The sequence below is a fragment of the Nesoenas mayeri genome, assembly GCF_963082525.1.
Source record: "Nesoenas mayeri genome assembly, chromosome: 1".
NCBI lineage: Eukaryota > Metazoa > Chordata > Aves > Columbiformes > Columbidae > Nesoenas > Nesoenas mayeri.
Window position 1 is genome coordinate 182,760,017 of NC_137541.1, and position 20,539 is coordinate 182,780,555.

Below are 20,539 nucleotides of genomic sequence, written 5' to 3' on the forward strand. Positions count from 1 at the left end.
ACAAAAATTAATCTTCCTTCCACAGGAAAACTAGAAACTGCAAGGTAACACAACAAAAGCAAAGTTCACAAAAAACTGTAAGGAAATAAAATCTCTTTAAGAAGTCCAAGACATCACTAGTAAGCATGTCAATGTCTGTGCATGCATATCTGCATGCCACACACAGGCTGAGCATTACGTCACTTAAGAAAATCCTAAATGTGGATAAATAATATATCTTTTAAAACAACAAGCAAAATGTTAATTTTAAAATCCTACAGAAGTTCACATATAAGCCGATTTATAACACACTAGGATAAATACCTGTTGACAACTAAATAACAGCTTAGAAAGAGGAAAATATCAGTGCTGCCCCTCACTTTTCCAAATAAAGTTTCAACCTGAAAATGTTTTGTTTCTGGTTACAGTGTTAATGTTTCCATGGCACAATACTAATAAAATGGGGATATCTGAAGGACCTCCACAGGTTTTCTACCTAAAAGTAATGTTAAAAATAGCAAAACCAACTTTCAAAAAAACAGTCAAGTACTGGTTGCACATTTATGCAATGTCAGTCTAATACTCTTCAACTCTCACAGAGAAACCTGTTTGACAAAAAACTAGAAATTATCTCAAGTTTTCTTTAACAACTCCATGCTGCTAACCCATCACCATATTAACTTGAACCTATCCCTCTAATTTAACATTTGGTATTTCTCCATTTGCAGTAACAAGCAACTGCTGATTATGTTTTCACAAATATAAAATCATGGTTGGCTTCCTATGTGTAAATAAATAAAATAAAAAATTAGGCCCTATTATGACAAAAGAAAGTATACACTATTCTATAACTTGTCTAACAAAGTCCTCATGCTCAAAGAAGATGTTTTACCAGACTAAGTTGACTGGTGCAGACAGATCCAAGCTCAATCAACCTTCATATCGAGTTTGTTGGGCACATGTTATCTCCAGTCTGTAAACCGGATCACTGCATTAGCATGTTATCACACTCAAGGAGGCTGAGAAGCTGAGCATATTATCTTGGGCACAGCCATGTATAGCCACACTTATATAGTTTTCAGATACACTCAGTTAATGGGCTGATTCTGTCCACTCCTGTCTGCACCGTGTTTCACCACCAGAGCAAGATGCCATAAGGTCCTGGTTGCTAACTCACTATCTGTCAAAACTTGTTCTTCAAGCAGCGTTGCAAAAGGCTGACAAGAAATCAATGGTGGAGTGAAAATCCAGCAGAGAAGTCAAGGGTGAGGGCCTAAGCAGACCATCCATAACACTAACCCAAGATGCCCAGTCTACAAGTTCTGGAAGGGATGGAAGTTAGCTAGTAGCTGCTATCTAAAGAAATGGTGATAAGTGAATGTATATAAGCAAAATTAGTAGTTCCCCTAAGCACATAAAGCAGAAACTTTTTTTACTGCCAGAAAGTGGGAGAAGAGCCCCACCGAAGTGAAAAAAAAAACAAAAACAACAAAAACCACAACACCAACAGGGAAGATCCAAGTACACGGGCGGCAGGCTCCAGCACGGCCGCTGACAGAACTGCACCCCAGCAAAGGTCCGCCGGCGGGCCTCCCCCAGCTCTCCCGGCCGGCCTCTCTCCTCAGAGCCCCCCAGCCGCGCAACGTGCTGAGCTGCAGCGCCGCCCTTCCCCGCAGCTCCGCTCCGAAGGCCGAACGCCCCCGAGCCCCGTCGGCCCCGGTCCCCCCGGCCACGGCGGGGTAAAGGGGCGCTAGGACCCGCCGCGCCCACTCCCGCCTCTCCTCCCCTCACGGCCCTCCCCTCCCCCACCCTCTGTGCCCCTGGCCATCCCGCCGCACTCACCTGCTCCTTCCGCTGCCGCGCCGCTCCCCGCCGCCTCCTCCGCCGCCGCCCGGGGCGGAGAGGGTGGGAGGGGGCGAGGGGGGAGTCCGTCCTCCCGGGCCTGAGCGCGGAGCGACACGGAGAGGAAGACGAGGAGCGACACCCGCTCCCGCAGCCCAACGGCGCCCGCCGCCCTGCCCCCGCGCGCCGGGGCCGCTGGGTAACCGCCGCCGCCAGCGCCGCGCGCACCCTTCCCGGCAGCCCCCGCGCCGCCCGCCGCGCCGCCGCTCGTGATGACGTCGCAGGGGGAGGGCAGGGCCGCAGTGGCGGCGCCAACATGTGGGGGGGCGGGGAGGCGGGAACACCCGCAGCACAACACCGCCCCAAAACCGCCCCAGCGCCGCCCAAAACACCGCCCAAAGCACCGCCCGCGCCTCCGCACGGGACTGCGGCCCGAGCGGCCAGCGATGGTTGGTGCAGAGTCACAGTGTCAGGGATTGGAAGGGACCTCGAAAGATCATCCAGTCCAATCCCCCTGCCGGAGCAGGAACACCCAGATGAGGTTACACAGGAAGGCGTCCAAGAGGATTTTGAATGTCTCCAGAGAAGGAGACTCCACAACCTCCCTGGGCAGCCTGTTCCAGTGCTCTGGCACCCCCACCGTGAAGAAGTTTCTTCTCATATTTAAGTGGAACCTCCTGTGTTCCAGTTTGCACCTGCTGCCTCTTGTCCTATCATAGGTTGCCCAAGCTTCGGCCGTGTCCAAGGCGTTTGCCCGGACTCTGTGGGTTTGCCAGTCCATCTGAGCCGGGCAGGATTGTGGGGATGCTGAATGGTGTGGCTGATACAGAGAAGAGAATCACAGAATGGCTGGAGTCCAAAGGGAACTTTAAAGGTCATTTAGCCCAAGCCTCCTGTCACAGGCAGGAACGTCTTCAACTAGGTCAGGTTGTTCAGAGCCCCATCCAGCCCGGCCTTGAATGTCTCCAGGGATGGGGCATCTACCACCTCTCTGGGCAACCTGGGCCAGTGTTTCACCACCCACTGTAAAAAAATTATTATATCCATTCTAGACCTACTCTTTTTCAGTGTAAAACCATTGCCTCTTGTCCTGCCACTACAGACCCAGTCTCTCTTTCTTATAATCCCCCTTTTAAGTCCTGAAATGCTGCAATAAGGTCTCCCTGAAGCCTGCTCCAGGTCCAACAATCCAACTCTCTCAGCCTGTCCTTACAGCAGAGCTGCTCCAGCCCTCTGACTGTCTTTGTGGCATCCTCTTGACCCTCTCCAACAGGTCCTTGTCTTTCCTGTGCTGAGGACCCCAGAGCTGGATGCAGGACTCCAAATGGAATCTCACCTCCCTCAATCTGATGCCACACTGCTGTTCATGCAGCCTAGGACACAAATGGCGTTCTGGGCTGCAAAGACATATTGCTGGCTCATGTCCAATTTTTCTTCTACTGGTACCCCCGAGTCCTTCTCACAGGACTGCTTGCAACCCCTTCATCTCTCAGCATGTATTGCCTGGGCTTTGCCCTGACCCAGCTGCAGGACCTTGCACTTGGCCTTGTTGAACATCATGAGGTTCAGGTAGGCCCACTTCTCAAGATCTGTCCAGGTCCCTCTGGATGGCATCCCTTCCCTCTAGCAAGGATCTCTGTCTGGGTCTCATCCTCAGCTCCATTCTCACATTTAATGAGCATGCCAGCATGATGACAGCTTGTCTTTAGACTTTTATTGGTCCTGACCAGGGGATGACTGTATGTGGAAGAGTTGCTCACCCAGGCGAACCTGAGTTGAACTAGGCTGGTCCTGTGCTTTGCTACATAATCAGCCTGGCCTATGTTCTGCTGCACAAACCCTTGACCACAGGATGAATAAACTTAGCCAGGTAATTGTAGCAGAGGAGCCTTTGGGCAGCTCCTACTTGATATCAGTGATTTGGACACTTCTGTGTCCTTGCCTCTACCTAAACGTGCAGCAAGAAGTTCTCATGTGAACATCCTTTCTGTTTGACAGTGGAAATGATGAACAGGGTTGTTTTCTGATAAGGTAGTCCTATAATAGCTTGACTGAAATGGAGGGATTTCTTCTATGGATGGAGTCTGCCCAGCATGCCACATGTCAATCAGAGGCCCATTTGATGCTACACCACCTGGGGTTGCCACCACCTAGATGGACATAAGATTATCTATGCCATTTCCCCCGTATAGCATTATGTCTAATAAATAACATTTTAAATGATACCTTACAGAGTCTGAGAGTCTTTCTTACGGGGACTGTAATGGACCAACACCTCCTGGTGCAAGATAACTTTTTCCATGCAGTTTTTTAATGTGTACTTGAGTATTAAGTGCTGGGAAATTGTATTTGCAGCACTGTTACCATCTGTGTTGCTGTCCTCGTAGGAAGCTACACTGAGCTGTCATTTTAGGTGTAGGTATATTAATATGGTTGAAAAAATCTGATGTACTGTAAAATGAAGTGTAGAGGATGCAGTCATCCTCTTTTTTTTTGTCTATTAAAAATAATTTTAATAAAGTAGCAAGCTTTTTTATTATTATTTGAGCTAACTAAATGCAGTCATGCCGAAATAAATTACATTCCACATCACAAATTTTGAAGAACATGTTGGGCTATCTCTTTGACAGCAGAAAGTGCTTCTAAGCAAGTTGGTTTAATTTCTTGAGGAGGAAGCAAAAATCCATAAGTTCCTGTGTCCCGAAGCTCAATGGTAAAAGAATATTTAATGCCAAGATCATAAGCCCAGTCATCTGATCCTCCAGGAGCTAAATCTAAGTGAAGAAGGGAAAGTAGGTATCAGTTACCTGAAACCAGAACTTCAGTTTTCTGTTCAAAAGCCATCTTCTGATTCTAGCAGGGATATGCTATCATACTTGTAGTAAAAATCATACTTACAAATTGTTTGTGCACCAGCACCAGGTCTATAAGTTTTCTTTGTTGTCCTCTTTATAGCTTTAGCTGCTTTCTTTGCCAGACTTTCCTGAAATTAAGTAAAACATTATCAGCTTTATAGCCTTGTCCTAATAGTATGTGTTCAGTTAGGATTTATTTACACTGTGCTCTGGATCTTGCCTAGTTAAATACACATATAAAAGGTTCTAGAAAACCCACAGAATGTGGTTAAAATTTTCAGAATATGCTCATGCTACAGATTGCATTTCTGCTGTAGCTAGACAAAAATGTAGATGGGACCTTACCACTCACTTCAGGTAACAAACTATCGTCAAACCATTTGTTCCCACTTGTCTCTTATTTTTTCTTTTCCACCACAGTATTTAAGTCACTGTTGATTTATGCTGTATTGACAAAAACGGCAGAAAAATATTTTAATTGGGGGAATTCTGCTTTTAAGCCATGAAGAAGACTTAAATGCCTAGAAGTATTGTATCTCTTTCTGCTTTATGGGGAAGGAGCCACAAATGCACTATTACTGTTCACAACTGTATTTTTTTAATGCAGTATATAAATTATTTTTCTTTTTTTTTAGGAAATTATACAGGAACTAAGACAACATAAGAATATATGTTGTTTGGGGTTAGTTTGTTCCGTATTTACACAACTAGATTTTTTTCATTTCTTCTGAACACACTGGCACTAGTTACCAATGGAAATGCTATATTGGACTGCCTGGGGGTTTGTGTAATGAACTAGGATGCTTCCAATGCATTAATTGTGTGCTTTTTGCATTCCCCTTATCTATACAACTTCTATTTTTCAAATAAAATATTTTTTTAAATAAGTTTTTTAAAAAATAAAATATATTAAGGGAGATGCATAAATCTGAAAAGCAGTAACAATGCCAGCACTAAATGAATTGTTGCCAGTGTGTGCAAATGTCAGTCCTATATCTTAGAAACTTTCTTACTGTCTGTGCTTATGTCATGTCACATAGGAAGTGACCTGTACACCTCAGACATACACTGTGTTGCCATATGGCAAATCCCAAAGCCTGCGAAGTTGTTTTCTGGTCCCCTTTATATAATTTCTGCTCCTTTCTTACTTCTGGGAAGGAGACTTTGCTGCAAATAGAAGATTTTTTTACCTCAGCAACCGGAGTTTAGGATACACCAAAAGTGGGCTAGGAAGTGCTGGAAAAGGAATTCTTTGCGCTGGGGAACTTGATGTCTTTACGTAAGAAAAATATTACTAAGCTGTTCACCTACTCTTATGGCTTGATTACTCTGTGTTAGCAAATCCCATTTTAGCCTGTATGTCCTTACCAGATCTGGACAAAACCAGAGTTTTATGTTCAGTGGGAAAAAGCAGTAGCTAATTTTTAAATTTTGAACTCTGTCTTCTAGGAGGATTTTTACCATGAGATTTGGTGGCTCAAGAACATAAGATTCTTCAGAAGCATTATAAGTTTTCCATCCTACCATTAGGACCATCTTAAATAATTATCCCTAGGAAAACTCTTTAATAAAAATAGCAAGTGTCCACCAGCATACCTCATTGCTTAGGTAAGTGGAGGATATTTTCAGTTACACACGCAGGTAATTTCAGAGTTTGTGTAAATTATACAACACAAACAGGAATTTGTACAAGTATCCTTTCAAGGTGTCAAAAAAAAAATGAGCTGCCCTTTCAGCAGCAGCTTCAGCATATTGGGCATTGTTGATGTGTTATCAACCTGAAACAGATATTTTCATTTTTCCATAGTCTTCAGAAGAAGCTTGCTGATTTACACACTGCTGGACCAGCCCAGGCTTCTTTAAGTTCTTAAGAACATCAAGAGAAATCTTATTTCCTAATTATTGATCCTCAGAGCACTGGAACTCCCTTATTACAAGCCTAGCCAAGCAGGGTAAGAAGTTCTGAAATAAATGTAAAACTTTAGGAGATGGAAGACTTACCAGCTCATCATGGTCTTTGCTTTTTTCCATAGTATACGAATATGGAAACAATACCATCTGGGAGTAAGAGTGCATGGTTATGTATGCTTTAATGGCATCTTTGTGGTCTCTGATAAAGCGAGCCACTGCTTTCACTTCGGGCTCAGACTCTGGGTAAGGTCCACAGTAGATCTCATGACATTCGTAGGGAGATGCTCCTTCCCCTGTAACAAAAGGGCGTGTACTGTTACTCCTTAACTTCTTCCCTTCTGCATTTCTGTTTGTCTAATGAAAGAGTAAAGTATGATGTTGACACACAAGAAACTGTGGACTCTGCCATGCTGTGGGAAGAGCTCCCATTCTTGCAGAAATCAGTGCAAGTCTACTAGAATTTCTCACCTACTATTCAAAAATGGCGAAGAAGAAAAATATGATTCACAGACTCTATAAAAAGTCTTAAATTCATCAAGAACAAGGTTGTGAGATCTGTTCTTAAAATCTAGAAGTGCTACAGGAAAAAAGGCAGTTCTAAGTAATTATCTCAGGGAAAAGCCAGCTGCCCATTGGAAGCTGAAGAAACACAAATCAAATTGAAAATAATGTACCAGGTTTTTAAGAATGAGGAAAACCAGACACTGGAACAAGTTACCAGGAAGACAACTAAGATTCACCATTTTTTATGTCCTCAGAATAAGACCAAATAACTCTCTTGAAGCAACTGGGATCCTTAGTGTTAAATGTTGGCTCTTCATGTTTTAATAAATTTTGTAACTTTTTGGAAATTATTTTGTAAATAATTGTAAGATGCTAATTAGAAAGACAGGAACATTTGGTTTAGAACATTTAAGTGACTGCGTAGCTAAAATGAAGAGAAACCTCAGGAGATCCTTACAGTCATCTGCTTAAGTTATTCTAGGCACCTGATTTTGGTGCTTAGATTTACCTGTACAAAAAGGTTTATTCTCTCCAATGACCCTACAAGGTGCCGAGGCTTCTCTCTTCTATGTTTTCAACCATGTCTAAGAGAGAAGCATAGGATAGCTGAAAACAGCATAAATAGTCTTCTGTTTACTAAAGTAAGGTGTTCTGTTTTGTCCAGTGTACGTTTTGTTCAAAGACTGCTTTATAGAAGAAACATTTTCTAATCTACCTGTATTCTCCTGCTCTTTGTAAAGCATTTCTGTGTCTCAATTGTTCTTCACCAAATTAGTATCTGTATCAAAGAGGTTTTTTTGCTGTTATTTCTTCAGACTTCTCCGAGTTCCGGTTATATGACATATTTATATTGAATATTGCTTTTAAATCTAAATGTTTGGTCCCCATCTTCATAATTTTTTGCCTGAAGAAGAAGTGTGGTTTTCTCCACATAATAGCCATGGATAGTAAATAAACACCTTTTTTCCCTGTTTAACAATGGATTTAAATGACTGAAAGTCATGCACAACATTAGTGTCAGTACAGAGTGAAGCCAGATGTGATCTACAGGGTAGCAGACTATTAAAAGCCTGTCCAAGTACTAAAGTGCCTGTGGGTAAGTAAACATGATATAGCCTTGACAACAAACACAGAGAGCTGAGAAATCTTGGTCAGCTAGATGTTACAGAAGGATGACTGAGGTGATCAGTTCGTACAACACAGTGGATCTGCTCAAGTGGGTGGTGCAACAGACATCGGGTGACATGGCAAGGGCCACCTCTTCCAGTGTGTCATGGTGTGATGAAAGGAACAGGATCCAGGGTCTCAGTTCCTCTGTCTCTTGTTATCATGCTGGGAGAGGTTAGTCCCCAGTCTGACATCTGGGGAGGGAAAATCCTGGGTCCCAACAAAAAACATCTCAGGTTGGGGAAGTATTCTCTGGTTCATAACAGGTATTTGGCTGTGTCTGTCTTTCTATCAACATTGTGAAATGGTAAACGAAATTTTTTTCCAAATAAAGGATTTTAAATCCTAAAAGTAGGGCAGGAGTACAATAAGAAGGAAACAGTCATACCACACCAGCGCGCATCAAAATTCCTGTTCATATCAGTACCGATGCACTTGCTGTTACCGTGCGATGAGCGGCTCTTCCTCCACAGTCGATTCTTTGGAAAGAGACACACAAGCCATGTTCAGGGAAAAAGGTGGGACAAATGTTGCACCATGTAACTGATTAGTTAAATGTGACTTCCCATTTGTACCTTTACAGGTCACATGCCAATGAAAAGACGAAAGACCAAGGGAGATTAAAAACCACAATCTGATTGCCAGAAAGGCTGTATGATAAAAAGGAATGTTGGGTAGGATACAAAGGGGTCAAATCTGCCCTGATTCCAATGGATTTTGACTGTAGGAGGAGGGGAGAAGACATAATGTTTGACCAATTAGGGGAGTTTTGGAGTTCAGGTCCAACTGACATCATATGGAAAGATGGAAATTTGGTGTGCAGTTGTTGAGGTATATATGTATAGTTATCCAAATGTGAGCCAAGCTCACTTAAGGACTGAATGAGTAAAAAAAGTGGAGGATGTTTTTTTGCGGTTGTTTTTATTTTTATTTGGTTGGTTGGTTGGTTTGGTTTGTTGCTGTTGTTGCTGTGTTTCATTTGGTTGGGTTTTGGTTTTGTTTGTTTGTTTGTTTTTTGTTTAAAAAAAAAAATGAGTGAAGGATCTAAAAAACAAAGAGTCATCTCAACAACTTGGAATTTTCAGCCAATAAATAAAATCCTGGAAAAAAAAAAAAGATACCTGCTGTACCTCAATTTATCTCAGACAAAAAGTACTCGGAGAATGGGGCTATCTTGCAGGAGGGAGGAGTGAATTATTTGCTGTGCTCTATCTGCTGTAGCATGCTATTCAGCTTGTGCTGGATTGTGCCAGTATTTGTAACCTTGCTGCTGAAGGCTGACACAGGTTTTACCTGACATCTGGAAGCATTAAATTCCCAGGATGAGATTCTGTCATTTCCAAATGCATTTCCAGCAGTTTGTAAGTCACAAAGGTACTGTGGATCAAATGCCAATTAGGTGTAGTGTTTTTTGTGGTTGAAGAAGTGCAGAGATGCAGAAATTCCAAGCACAAATTAAGAGTTTGGGGTGTGCAGCTCCAGGATGGAAATGATGCTCTAAGCATGCACACTGATAGTTCCCGTAAACAGCACATCAGTACATTGCACAGCCTGTTGGGAAAGCTCTACGTACAGAGGGATGGCTCCATGTGTACTCATAGCCATCCACATTAATCACAGGCATGACGTAGAAATCAAAGTGTTCCAGAAGTGTTGTCATGGTCTGATCTCTTTCACGCACATGGATTGCCTATAAAAGACAGGGGAAACTTATTAAAAGCATTCATAATCGTGGTTTTCTTGCCTTCCTAGAAAGGCACCTAATTTTGTATATAAAATTATTGTGCAATTATTAGACCAGTCTACCTCTTGATAGAGGCGCATCACATCACAAAAATTGCTAAATAGCAGAGTAGCTCTTTGGTTAGAAGTGCCAGGTAGAGGGCTGGAATCAAACTGATACAGTCAGTCAGACTCACTACAGTCTTTGAATGTTAACAAGAGGCCATGAAAGAGTCAAAGCCTATTAATAGGAAGGTTTGAGCTTTTGCTACTTGTATAAATGATGGGAATTAAAATATAACAAAAGTAGCATAAAATAAAACAAGCCCCAAAATAACAAGTAACATTTCAAATGGCTGCTGAATATAATGTTATTTCTTTGGGTTGCGTTATGAGTTCAGAGCATTTGTGTGCCAAGAGCCAGTAAGATCTACATTGCTAATTTTGTTTCACAGCCCATTTGAAGGCTTTAGAGATACCAAACTTGGTTGTTGGTCCATAACACAGGGATAAATTTTAACCCAGATAAGTGGTTTTGTTACTATTAGAATAGACTAAGTCCTTAATCATATCTGTTTTTTCTTTATGCCTTATTTAAACCATCTTCTTTCATTTTCAATCCTTCCTAGTTTTCCTCAGGCAATGGACTTTCTCTGACTAAATGAGAAATGTCAATCTTTCTACAATCTTAACAAGAAAATTAAATGATAAAGTATGGACCCCTTATAAAGAAAGCCTAGGATTTGCTAGAGAGAGTGATTTTAGTGTGTGTGTGCAGATGTGTATTAATGTCAGATTTTAAAATGTTACTTCATGAAGTGATGTAGAAATAAAACTTGAATTTAAAAGATGTAAATTAGATCAAGAGGATGGAGAACCTAAATGTTCAGCTTGTTACTTCTGAAAAATGCTGCAGGGACATGTCACTGACAAAGTGACAGCACAGTTGGTAATTATTTGGAGCAGCATGAAAAGGGCAAATGCATTTCTCTCAAATAGTACCTTGAAGGCTGGGATTATCAGTGGGTCACAAGGTACATTCAGCTGTATCCATCCCTAACTCCTGCAATCTCCTTTCAAATGTTATAGTAGTTGTGGTTTTATAATTGTGTCTGAGGACAGAAATAAACACATTTATTATTATGATTGTTGTTATTACCATCATCATCATCATTACTTAGTTCCATCATGGCTAAACCATAATTTGTGTTCCAAGGACTCAGTTATGTTGTTTCTCTGGGCAACCTTATCTGGGCCAGGAGGGCTTTAGGAGCCTTTTCCTGGTCCATACTAGGAAGTGGGCCAGCAGCTCAGCATGATGAGCTGAACAGAGATTCCTTAAATTCAAAAAGACCAAGGCAACTTATGTTAAGATCTGAGTGAAAACCGTTTTGGCATACCATTGTTCACTGCCCTGAGCAGCATATATATTAAAGATATTACAGATCGGATGGGACCATCAGTCTGCAGCTGCACATTAAGGTGGGTCCGGCTAAGCCCATATTATAGTCTCATCCCATCAGTGATTTACTAGCTTCCATGAGCTGGTACTGTGAGTGTGGCTGGCAGTTGTTCTGGAGGTCTGAAATGAGGGTGTCTCTAGCAGGGGTGGTACCTTCAGAAGAAGGTGGCTTGTGTGACTTCATTCTTTGAATGAGGCAGACTCTGTAAAAAGCAGGAGTACAAATAGAAAATGAGGAGGAAGGAAGAGGAGGAGGAGGAGTAGCAGCAGGTACAGCAGAAGGTAACACATTACAGCAAATGCTAAGTAGAAATTGCTGGTGTGCATTCTGGTGTGGAGCTATGCCAGGTCTGGAGCAGGCAAAGGTGGAGTACCTATAGCTCTAGGAAGACACATAGAGAAGAACCAAGGCTCGTAGTACAGTTTGAGCTTCACTCTGGGTGTCCTCTGATCTACTCTAGGCAGTGCTATCTGCAGTAGTATGGGCATGAGACACCACGTGCTGCATGACCCAGAGCCAAGATCATTCTCTGAATCCATGTGCCAATATAGACATGCCCCTAGTAGGTGATCAAATACTTGCTTTTCCTGGCATGCCATGTCCATCCCTGACCATTCATAACCATGAACATTTCCATTGAATTTGCTGCACATACTTTGAAGTTTCTTTAGTACTTGAGAATACATCTGAGCTCTTTTCCATTCAATCCATATGACTTTCTGTCTCTCACACACCTCCGTCTGCTGACACACACGTACATGCAAACATGCTCACTGCTACATATGCAGCTTAGGCACAAATCTCATGTGTTGGCGTTGTGGAAGTAAATGGATTATGATTTTATGGAGCTTAGAGCACAATTGGACAGAAAAGGTAAATGACATCAAGATTTTTTGCTTTGCTTTGAAAATGGTAATCAGATATGATTATCTACTCACATGGCCTATGAACCAGAGGCAAAAAGCAGGAGAAATCCATTCTCTTGCATGGATACCACAGTCAATCCATATGGCACTTTTGGATTTTTCTGGGCTTTTAGAAAGCTGACAAAAGAGAAATTGGATTGAAATGTCACCACTGTAAAGTATAACACATAAAAGTGGAAGTGAAAAGGGTAACCAAGATGGAAGATGAAGCATCTGTCTTGCAGAGAGAGCTTAGGCTGATCCTGGGCCAGGATGCTGCTTTCAGGCACATTTGTGTGCAGTCATTCATCCTCAGGCTGCTCGCAGCAAGCTCCTAACCTAGACACCAGGACTGCAGCAACACCTGAGGTCGAGAGAGTATATCACCAACTATGCAGAGCAACAAACTGGATTGGCTTCATTGTCAACAGAGGAGAGTATCTACCATGCCAGTATTTCATGCCTTTGGATGATGGCCTACATGTGATAACTTCTTTGTGACCCAACAAGGAACCTATTGTGGCCAAATGCCTTTGCAAAGGTACTGCACCTTACCAGAAGAACTCAAGAAACTTCTAAAAACCACAAAAATATGCATACTAAGTATAGATTTAAGAATGTGTTCTGACCAAACCTTATTGCTTGCTTACATTAATACTTGGAAAGATTTTGCAGTAAGTCACATCTATACCTTCAGAACATAAAGCGGTCGTTTTTCATATGATGATCCAATATATATTTTCTGGAGGAGGTCAGAATGGGCTTTCACTATTTCTTCCATCCAATGATATATCTGCAAGGTTGAAGTTAGTCAATATATCTTCTCTCTGTTGTTTTCCTTCATCCCTGAAAGTAGTCTAGACTTACATTCATTCTTCCTCCCCAAATCCTGCCTCTGTAGCTGATGAGAAATAAAAACTAGTGATTCAGACCACTTACCTGACTCTGATTTGTCTTAAAATAAACAGTAAGATACAGTCACAACACAGTCCCAGTATAGCCCCGAAATCCCTTCTTAGTTCTATTAATATTTGGTTAAGTTATTTTCAATTTAATGTTTTAAGTATTTATATGTTATTTTACGACTTCATTTTGCTTCTGTGTTGGCTGCACTTGAATGGCAGTTTGAGGCGATACATGTATGAGAGATTTTGTCTGGTGCTTCATTCTTTCTCTCTGAAGTCATTACAGTAAACACAGCTCTCAGCAGTTGAGCAATACAATGGTAATTATTTACCTGTTCGTGATTTTTTTCCATATCTCCATTCTGAACCATGAGACAAATTTCACCCCTTGAATCTACAGAGGATTACAACAAAAATATCTTACTTCTTTCATGGAATGGTAGTTTTCATAATACGATGAAGATCTGCGTGGGTTGACTGTGTCATTGATAGTCTGCTTTTCAATAAGTCCTTGAACATCTCCCATCAAGACTCTGAATAACAAAGAAAGAGCATGACCTTCTGTTAAATAAATGACAAACAACTTTACAGAAACATTCATGACAAGAAATAAAAAATACATACTTGTGTTGGATGGCCAGTTGCCTTAACTGAGCTTTTATGCTATTTACACTGGATGCCCTGACATAGAAATGGACTTCTCTGTCCTTCTCGATGTTTTCAACCACAACAGGTTGCCAGAGAATGACCTGCAAGGTTTCAAAAAATAATTATATTTTTTTTACCAGGGAAAGAAAACATCTTAACATTTAACATAAGTATTTTGAAAATAATCAAGGCTTATGTTTTCAATTTAAGATACCACTTGTAACAAGCAGTTTAATGTCCCCTGTGTTGTGCTATAGCATTCTGCTTCTGCTATAAATGAAGTGTTAGTATTTAAGAAATGTTTATAATGACTTCTGCACATAAATTCATAAATGAAGAACAAAGACAGGAAAATAACCTTTTCTGAGATAGTATTTCTAGTATAATAGATGTGTTTAGCCAGTTAATCTTACGTGTTTTAAAGGCTGCTGAGAGTTATTTTCCCTGAGGGTATTTGGAGAATTAATGAAGATCAGACCAGTCTTTGTAGTTATTGTATTCGCTGATTACTTTGATCAGGGAGGAAATAAATGCCAGGAGGGGTTTGGATATAAGTCAAGTTGAAGCAGCAATGCAGAGATTAGAAACGGGAGGAAAATGAGAAAATTAGATTCTTCTTGGTAAAATTAAATCTTTTACAATAATAAAATCAGAAGCCAACATATTCAATAAAAGACTGAAACTTTAGAAACAATAATACCAGAAGATCTAGGGGTGACAGCAAGCAGAAAATTAAGCATGAATTTACAATGTGGAAAACGCTGGCATAATTCTTGGATGCATTTTTTAAGCAATTAATCATGGAGTTGCCGGACAATAGGTTGTTTGTTGTTTTTTTTTTTCCTTTCTGGTGCAGTTGCACTAGGAATATTGTATTCAACCTAGGGCCCCATGTTTGCAGGCATGTGTCAGCTATCAACCGTTTACCTCACCCATTTCTCAGAGAACGTGCCTCAAATTCATACAGAAAACTCCTCCATGCTTTTAATCAAGACTTTGGGATAATCAATTGTAGAACTTTTGGACCCTGGCTGTGTTACTGCAGCGTGCTATAAAAATGGCTGAGCTAGCCTTAGTGTGGCCATCTCGGACATCATTGGCAGGGTAGGGACAGCATTGCTGGCTCAGCATTTTTTGGGAAACCCAGAGAAGCAACCTGGATGCTTAGCTCCCCTGTTGCCCTGGCTAGCCTGCTGTCTGCACTGATGTGCACCAGTGCAGATTTAGTTGGCATAGGTATCATTTTAATAGAGAATAAGAAAAACTAAGGAACTCCGCATTGATGCAGCTGAGGTGGCAGAAAAGCAATGAATGAGGGTAGATGGGAAACTTAAATAATACACATGATTATTGGTCTCTTTACTCATCAGCAGCGATGGTCAGTACTGCCCCAGGAGCAGCTATAAAAGACCCTGTTGTCAGTCTTCCTGTATCTGGGTTTTCTGATGTGATGTGTGTGCTGTAAGAACAAAGTATTTCCTTTGTTTTAGGATTTTGCTTTCCAACTTTTGCAGGAATAGCACCTATAATTAGCCTGATAATTCTTCTTGTAAGAGGATAATTTTCAATTGCTTCTATTTTGCTAGATTGTAACCATTACATTTTGTTGTGTCTTCCCTTTCCCATTCCCTTTCCTTTTGCTTTCCTTCTCTCATTTCCTTTCTCTTCTCTTTTTGTAATTTGCTCAATTCATAGCCATGGAAAAAAATGGCTAGTTTATAACCCTTGAAAAATGTTCAGCTTACATATTCACGAGTGACTTAATGGAAACCACCACATGCTCTGTCTACACTGAACATGCTGCAGCTGTTCTTCATGGCTTCTTGGGGCTCCTGTGCACAAGAAAGTAAAGACTGACAGTAGTGAGGAAAGGGTGGAGAAGGGGAGATTTATTTTGGTACAGCAAAGGAGATGGATATGTGAGTTGACATATGGAGGTGGAAAACAGTAAGGAAGGTTATCAAGATTTGTGTGAACTTAAGGGAAGGATCAGAGATGCTGGGAAGAACAGGAGAAGACTAGTAGGGTCTTGAGGTGGGTATAAAATGAATAGGAGCCAAGAAAGACAAAGACTGGGCATGGGCACTGTTAAAAGCTTTTTGTAATCTGAGACACATCCTCAATCATCCTGTAAATTATGTTGGTTGAGGGAGTGGTTACACCTTTGTTGCTGAGTGTTGGCTTCAGACTGCATGTGACTGGGAAAATGCTTTTGAAGAGGAAGACGTGCCTCATTTTAATCAAATGTTCTCTAACAACAGCTAAAAGTTATTAAAAAAAAGAGTATTGCTTAAAGAGATTTTTATCTTCTAAATGCTGCTTTAAGAAAAATACCACAGAAGTTCAGTCCTGGTCTTCAAAGCTGTGCAGGTCATATAGGTCAAGGTTGCATTGGTCTAAAGTGCTGAGGTTCCGTAGCAAAAGAGTTTTTACTTACTGTATGTTTGTGCTTCGCCAGTTTTGCAGTGTTTTCTTACACAAAATCAATTGCAGAAATCTGAGCTCTGATACAACACCCTACTATAACACTGTGAAGGAGGGAACTCCTCGGGTAAATCAGAAGGTAGTGGAACAATGAAAATCAAGCATTTGCTGGGTTGCTGTACTAGGACAAATGAATAAAAGTAGGCTAATCTTTCTCTAGGGGGAGAGCAGTATTAGTGCACTTAGCTGAAAGAATTTGGCCTAGAGACCAGAGAGGCAGTGGGAGTGTTTACCTCAGTGGTGTTCAGTAAATCTTGAAAGGCTTCAACCTGTTGGTCTGTTTGTGGGAGAGCCCACAAAACTACATCCCTGAAAAAAAAAAAAAGGTGGTATTTAGGTAAAGAACAGGTCCTTGGAACTACTCTAGGTCACACAAAAGTACAGGAGCAGGCTTGGCATTTTTTGTATTCCCTGTTTCGGCTGCCATGAACTTGAAGCAGATTCAATAACAAAGACGCTGAGCCCCGTTCCAGCCTCTGCTTCTGCCAGTCAGTAAAATCCATGAAAAAGCTGGTGCATGGCTTTGGTGGCCAATATCTACTGCTGGGCTCTGAGATTACTCCTGGGAGCTGGCACTGGCACAACAGCTGCCAGGCCCAGCTAATCCAGCACTGTCCTCCCTTTCTTTGCCCAGTAACTTAAATTCCACTTCTACTGGAAACCCGTGGTCCAGTGACACTGTACATGAGATGGCCCTTGCCAACTAATCCACGCCTGACCCCACCATTGGTGACAGAAGTTAAATTCACTTTCTGGAAAGCAAAAATACCACTTTGCCATTGTAAATCCAGTCCTGATCTTCAGTGCCCTGCAAGCCGTGTAGTTCAAAATTGCATTGGATAGATAATGAAAATAATTTTTGTTTGTAGAAGGAGGATATTCAGGGGAACGTCAGAACCCTATTCCTATTTTCTGGGCTGGAGTGGCTCTCGGCCTTCTCATCATGTGGAGATGGTAGCCGTGCATAAACCAGGCGCTGTGGAAGGCCCTGCCAGCCCTGCCTGCAGAGGATGTTCTGAAAAGAAAACAGGCAAGGCTCTCAAAACTAGTGTTTTCAAGCTGCATAACGTGATTGTCACAACTCGTTGTTGTGACTGATTTCAAGCAGAGACCTGACAGCATCTGGCAATGAGGTGATTCATCTTTTCTACTTTTAGCCAGGCTCCAAGCAATCACTGTTGTTTCTCATGCAGAACCAACAATATGCCAGCCCCATTTTTGCCTCCACCATCATTTGACAGAGCATCAAAAAGCAATCAGGGATGGGCAGGTTTGGCAGTTTGCCTGTTTCTTTAGGTAAGCGTACTCCAAAGCTTGTGTTTGGGGCTACTTTAAAAGTGAAGGTGTCTTCTCATACCTGGGGGAGACTTTTCACAGGGGAGATCAGAAAAGGTCTGCTGCATCTGTTTCCATCCTATGGGTCCCACTGCCTGAGAGTACCATCATGAGGAAGCTATTAGGTACTTGTACCCCACTGTTTGTTGCACAAGTATTTCAGTGGAGTGTGGTAAGTGCTGGGCTCGTAGTAGCAGCAATTGCTCTATAGCTCTTGTTGATAGGACCTGAATACGCTGAATAGGCTGATCCAAGTTCTGACCTTGCTCTTGTAGTCATGCTTAACATGGGGAGTCTTAACAACTGAATTTGTAATTGTTGGGCTTCTCAGTTCCTCTAGTTCAATTTGACATTACACCTTCTTTCATCTGTCTTCTGCTGCACTCTTGTTATGAAACACCCATTCAAAAGTGCTAATTTTTGCCTCCTGTATGATCTCAGGTCCAACCCTCCACCTTCAGCTTCCTTGCCCTGTCTACTGCCCTGGTATGGCTGGACACATTCATCTTGAACACACCTTTTCTTTCAATTTCTGTCCTCATGCCCTGCTTCCCCAGTTGTTCTTTGAGTTTGGCCTTAAGAAGATCCCTCTCATTCCCCTCCTCCAATTTTCTGCCAGGTTGTCACTGGACTCTATCACTGTTCCACATCTTTTTTTCCCTCTTCCTTTTATTTCTGGGTAAGTAGATATCCAGCTGTCACCCCCACACTACCATGCTCAGGTCTTATCCTGTAACTGTGACAGAGTGGGATGCATTACAGTTCATTTTTCATGGTTTTGATACCTTCATCTGAGCTAGTCAATCTCTTCATAAAGAAACAGACACTTTCAGGGTCCGGTTAACCTGAGCTAGTTTAGATGTGTGTGATAAACTTGAATGAATTGTAATGTAAATACATGTATTTTTCTCCACTAGCTGAACAGGAAGATGAAGAGGACTTGCTCCTATGCAGAAAGCCTGTATAGTCAGATGAATCCCTTCCATGGGCCTGGCCACCATCTCACAGATAGACACAAATCAGTGCCAGTTCTCTGCAGGTGTTTCAGTCTCTTCACCTCTCCATTGCATTTCTCAGTCACTAGGAAGGTCATCAGCATCACATAGCACACAGGCCCACAGAAACAAGGCATCAGCAGAGATGTGTCTCCCTGCCTGGCTTCGTTTAAACCTTCCAACTTCCTTCTGGAGACTGACATCTCCAGAAGAGAGGCCTCCCTACTTGTCTCCAGCTGACCATCTTTCCCTGGCTCTCAGCAGGCAGTGTCACTAGAAGAGTGCTACCAGCATCTTCTCCTGTCCTCTGGACTGTGTAAACTGTTTGTTTGCCTGGAGCACAGATGTCTGCCTGTGTGCTCTCTTTTCTCCCACTGTGCTGGCTCTCCAACAGCCCCCAGATTTGCCCCTTCCCTAAAAGTGAGCTTGGCGTCTTTCAAGTGCCATCAGTTCTTTTTCACAAGACTCACAATGTTCAGTATTTTTATTTTTAGAAGTCCAGATGCAGTAATCATGCTATATATCACCTTGCAAAGGGAAGCTTTAATACATGACCATTAAATCCTGCAACACTAGCACTCAAATAAAAGTGAAAAGTCAGATGTAATATATCACCTTTAAAATCTCATTATTTTAGCCATTTTCATAACAAGGGTTGGGAGACATAGACTTATGCTTTCCAGTGGGAAATGCTATATTGTTCTGTAAGGGTCAGATGTTCAGTGTTTTATTTAAACATGAAGTGAATGAACCTTCAAGTAGCATAGAGCAATATTGCTCCACTGAATTCACTAAAAACTTGCTTAACTGTCCCCGAACTGTAACCCTCACACTTCCATAGCAACGCACAACAAAATACGATTTTAGCACAGAGATGAAAGATCCTGTTTTTAAGCCATGAACTCACTGGTGTTCATCTGTCACAGGTCTGCCACTGGCGTGTGGTAGGGAGCTGCAGAAGGGCTGCGAGACATAATTCACTATTATTTGTGTAGGTATTTCAGTCCTGGGCGCAGGTTGTGTTTAATTGTGATTCTTGTAGGTTGTTCAGCCTGCTTAATATGACCACATGAGAGGCTTATCCTTCTAGTTCTACCTATTAAAACATTTTAGGTTTCTAAACAGCTGTACATGTAGAAAATAAAAGCACTTCGCCTGTCTTCATCTCTGACATATGTTCTCATGTTTTAAGAAAGCATTTGGTTTCAGGGCATTTCTGAAGTTTATTGATAGGTAACAATAAAGCTGCTTCTGAAACATTGTACAAATACCAAATGGGTATTCAAAAATGATTTATGGCTGGAAAAACAATCATAAAATCTGCTTTAGAAAGAAAACAGATTGTTAGTACTTTCTGAAATGGTTTCTCTCTCTACCTCAAGAAGTAATTCATTTAAGGTCTTGTTTTAAGGCAAATGAAGTAAATTTTTTTTTTCCCATTAAGTTTCAGAATGCCCTTTATTGGCATTCAAAAACACTGAATGAACAGAATTGATTTGCACTTAGACTGAAAAGAATTGTTTTAATATGATTAAAAACATAGAATTTATGGATGCAAAGAAGACTTCGAATAATTTCATTGCCTCCACCATCTATATGTTAAATTGAACCACATATCCAATTACAAGAGCAATAAATAAATGTCAGCCTTTGCCAAATGTTTTCTTATGCAACTTGGAGTTATTTTGCTTCAGTACTTTCCCTGTCCCACTCAACACATGCTAAAAGCCAAGTAGCACCAGCAGATATTTACCTTGGAAGAGTGAAGACATGCTTCTCCTGAATCCAGATAAGCAGAATAAAAAAGAGCAGGTAAAACTTCAT

The 20,539-nt window shown here is 41.6% G+C and overlaps 2 protein-coding genes across 2 annotated transcripts in view; both read right to left on the reverse strand.

Annotated features, from left to right (window-relative positions):
- ZC3H13 (zinc finger CCCH-type containing 13) overlaps positions 1 to 2,139 on the reverse strand; it is a gene marked incomplete at its 5' end in the record, with an annotated part of 50,065 nt that extends 47,926 nt beyond the window's left edge. The window contains one exon of the mRNA XM_080364079.1: positions 1,822 to 2,139. Coding sequence (XP_080220205.1) covers positions 1,822 to 2,139 — 318 coding nt within the window. The remainder of the gene's footprint in view (positions 1 to 1,821) is intronic.
- Positions 2,140 to 4,410: 2,271 nt separating this feature from the next.
- Positions 4,411 to 20,539, reverse strand: CPB2 (carboxypeptidase B2; the record flags this gene model as incomplete). Its single annotated transcript, XM_080363776.1, has 11 exons — positions 4,411 to 4,595; positions 4,720 to 4,804; positions 6,678 to 6,880; positions 8,647 to 8,737; positions 9,832 to 9,948; positions 12,382 to 12,486; positions 13,040 to 13,141; positions 13,678 to 13,786; positions 13,878 to 14,002; positions 16,619 to 16,694; positions 20,469 to 20,539. 11 exons carry the CDS (start codon positions 20,537 to 20,539, stop codon positions 4,411 to 4,413), a joined length of 1,269 nt encoding a protein of 422 aa, XP_080219902.1.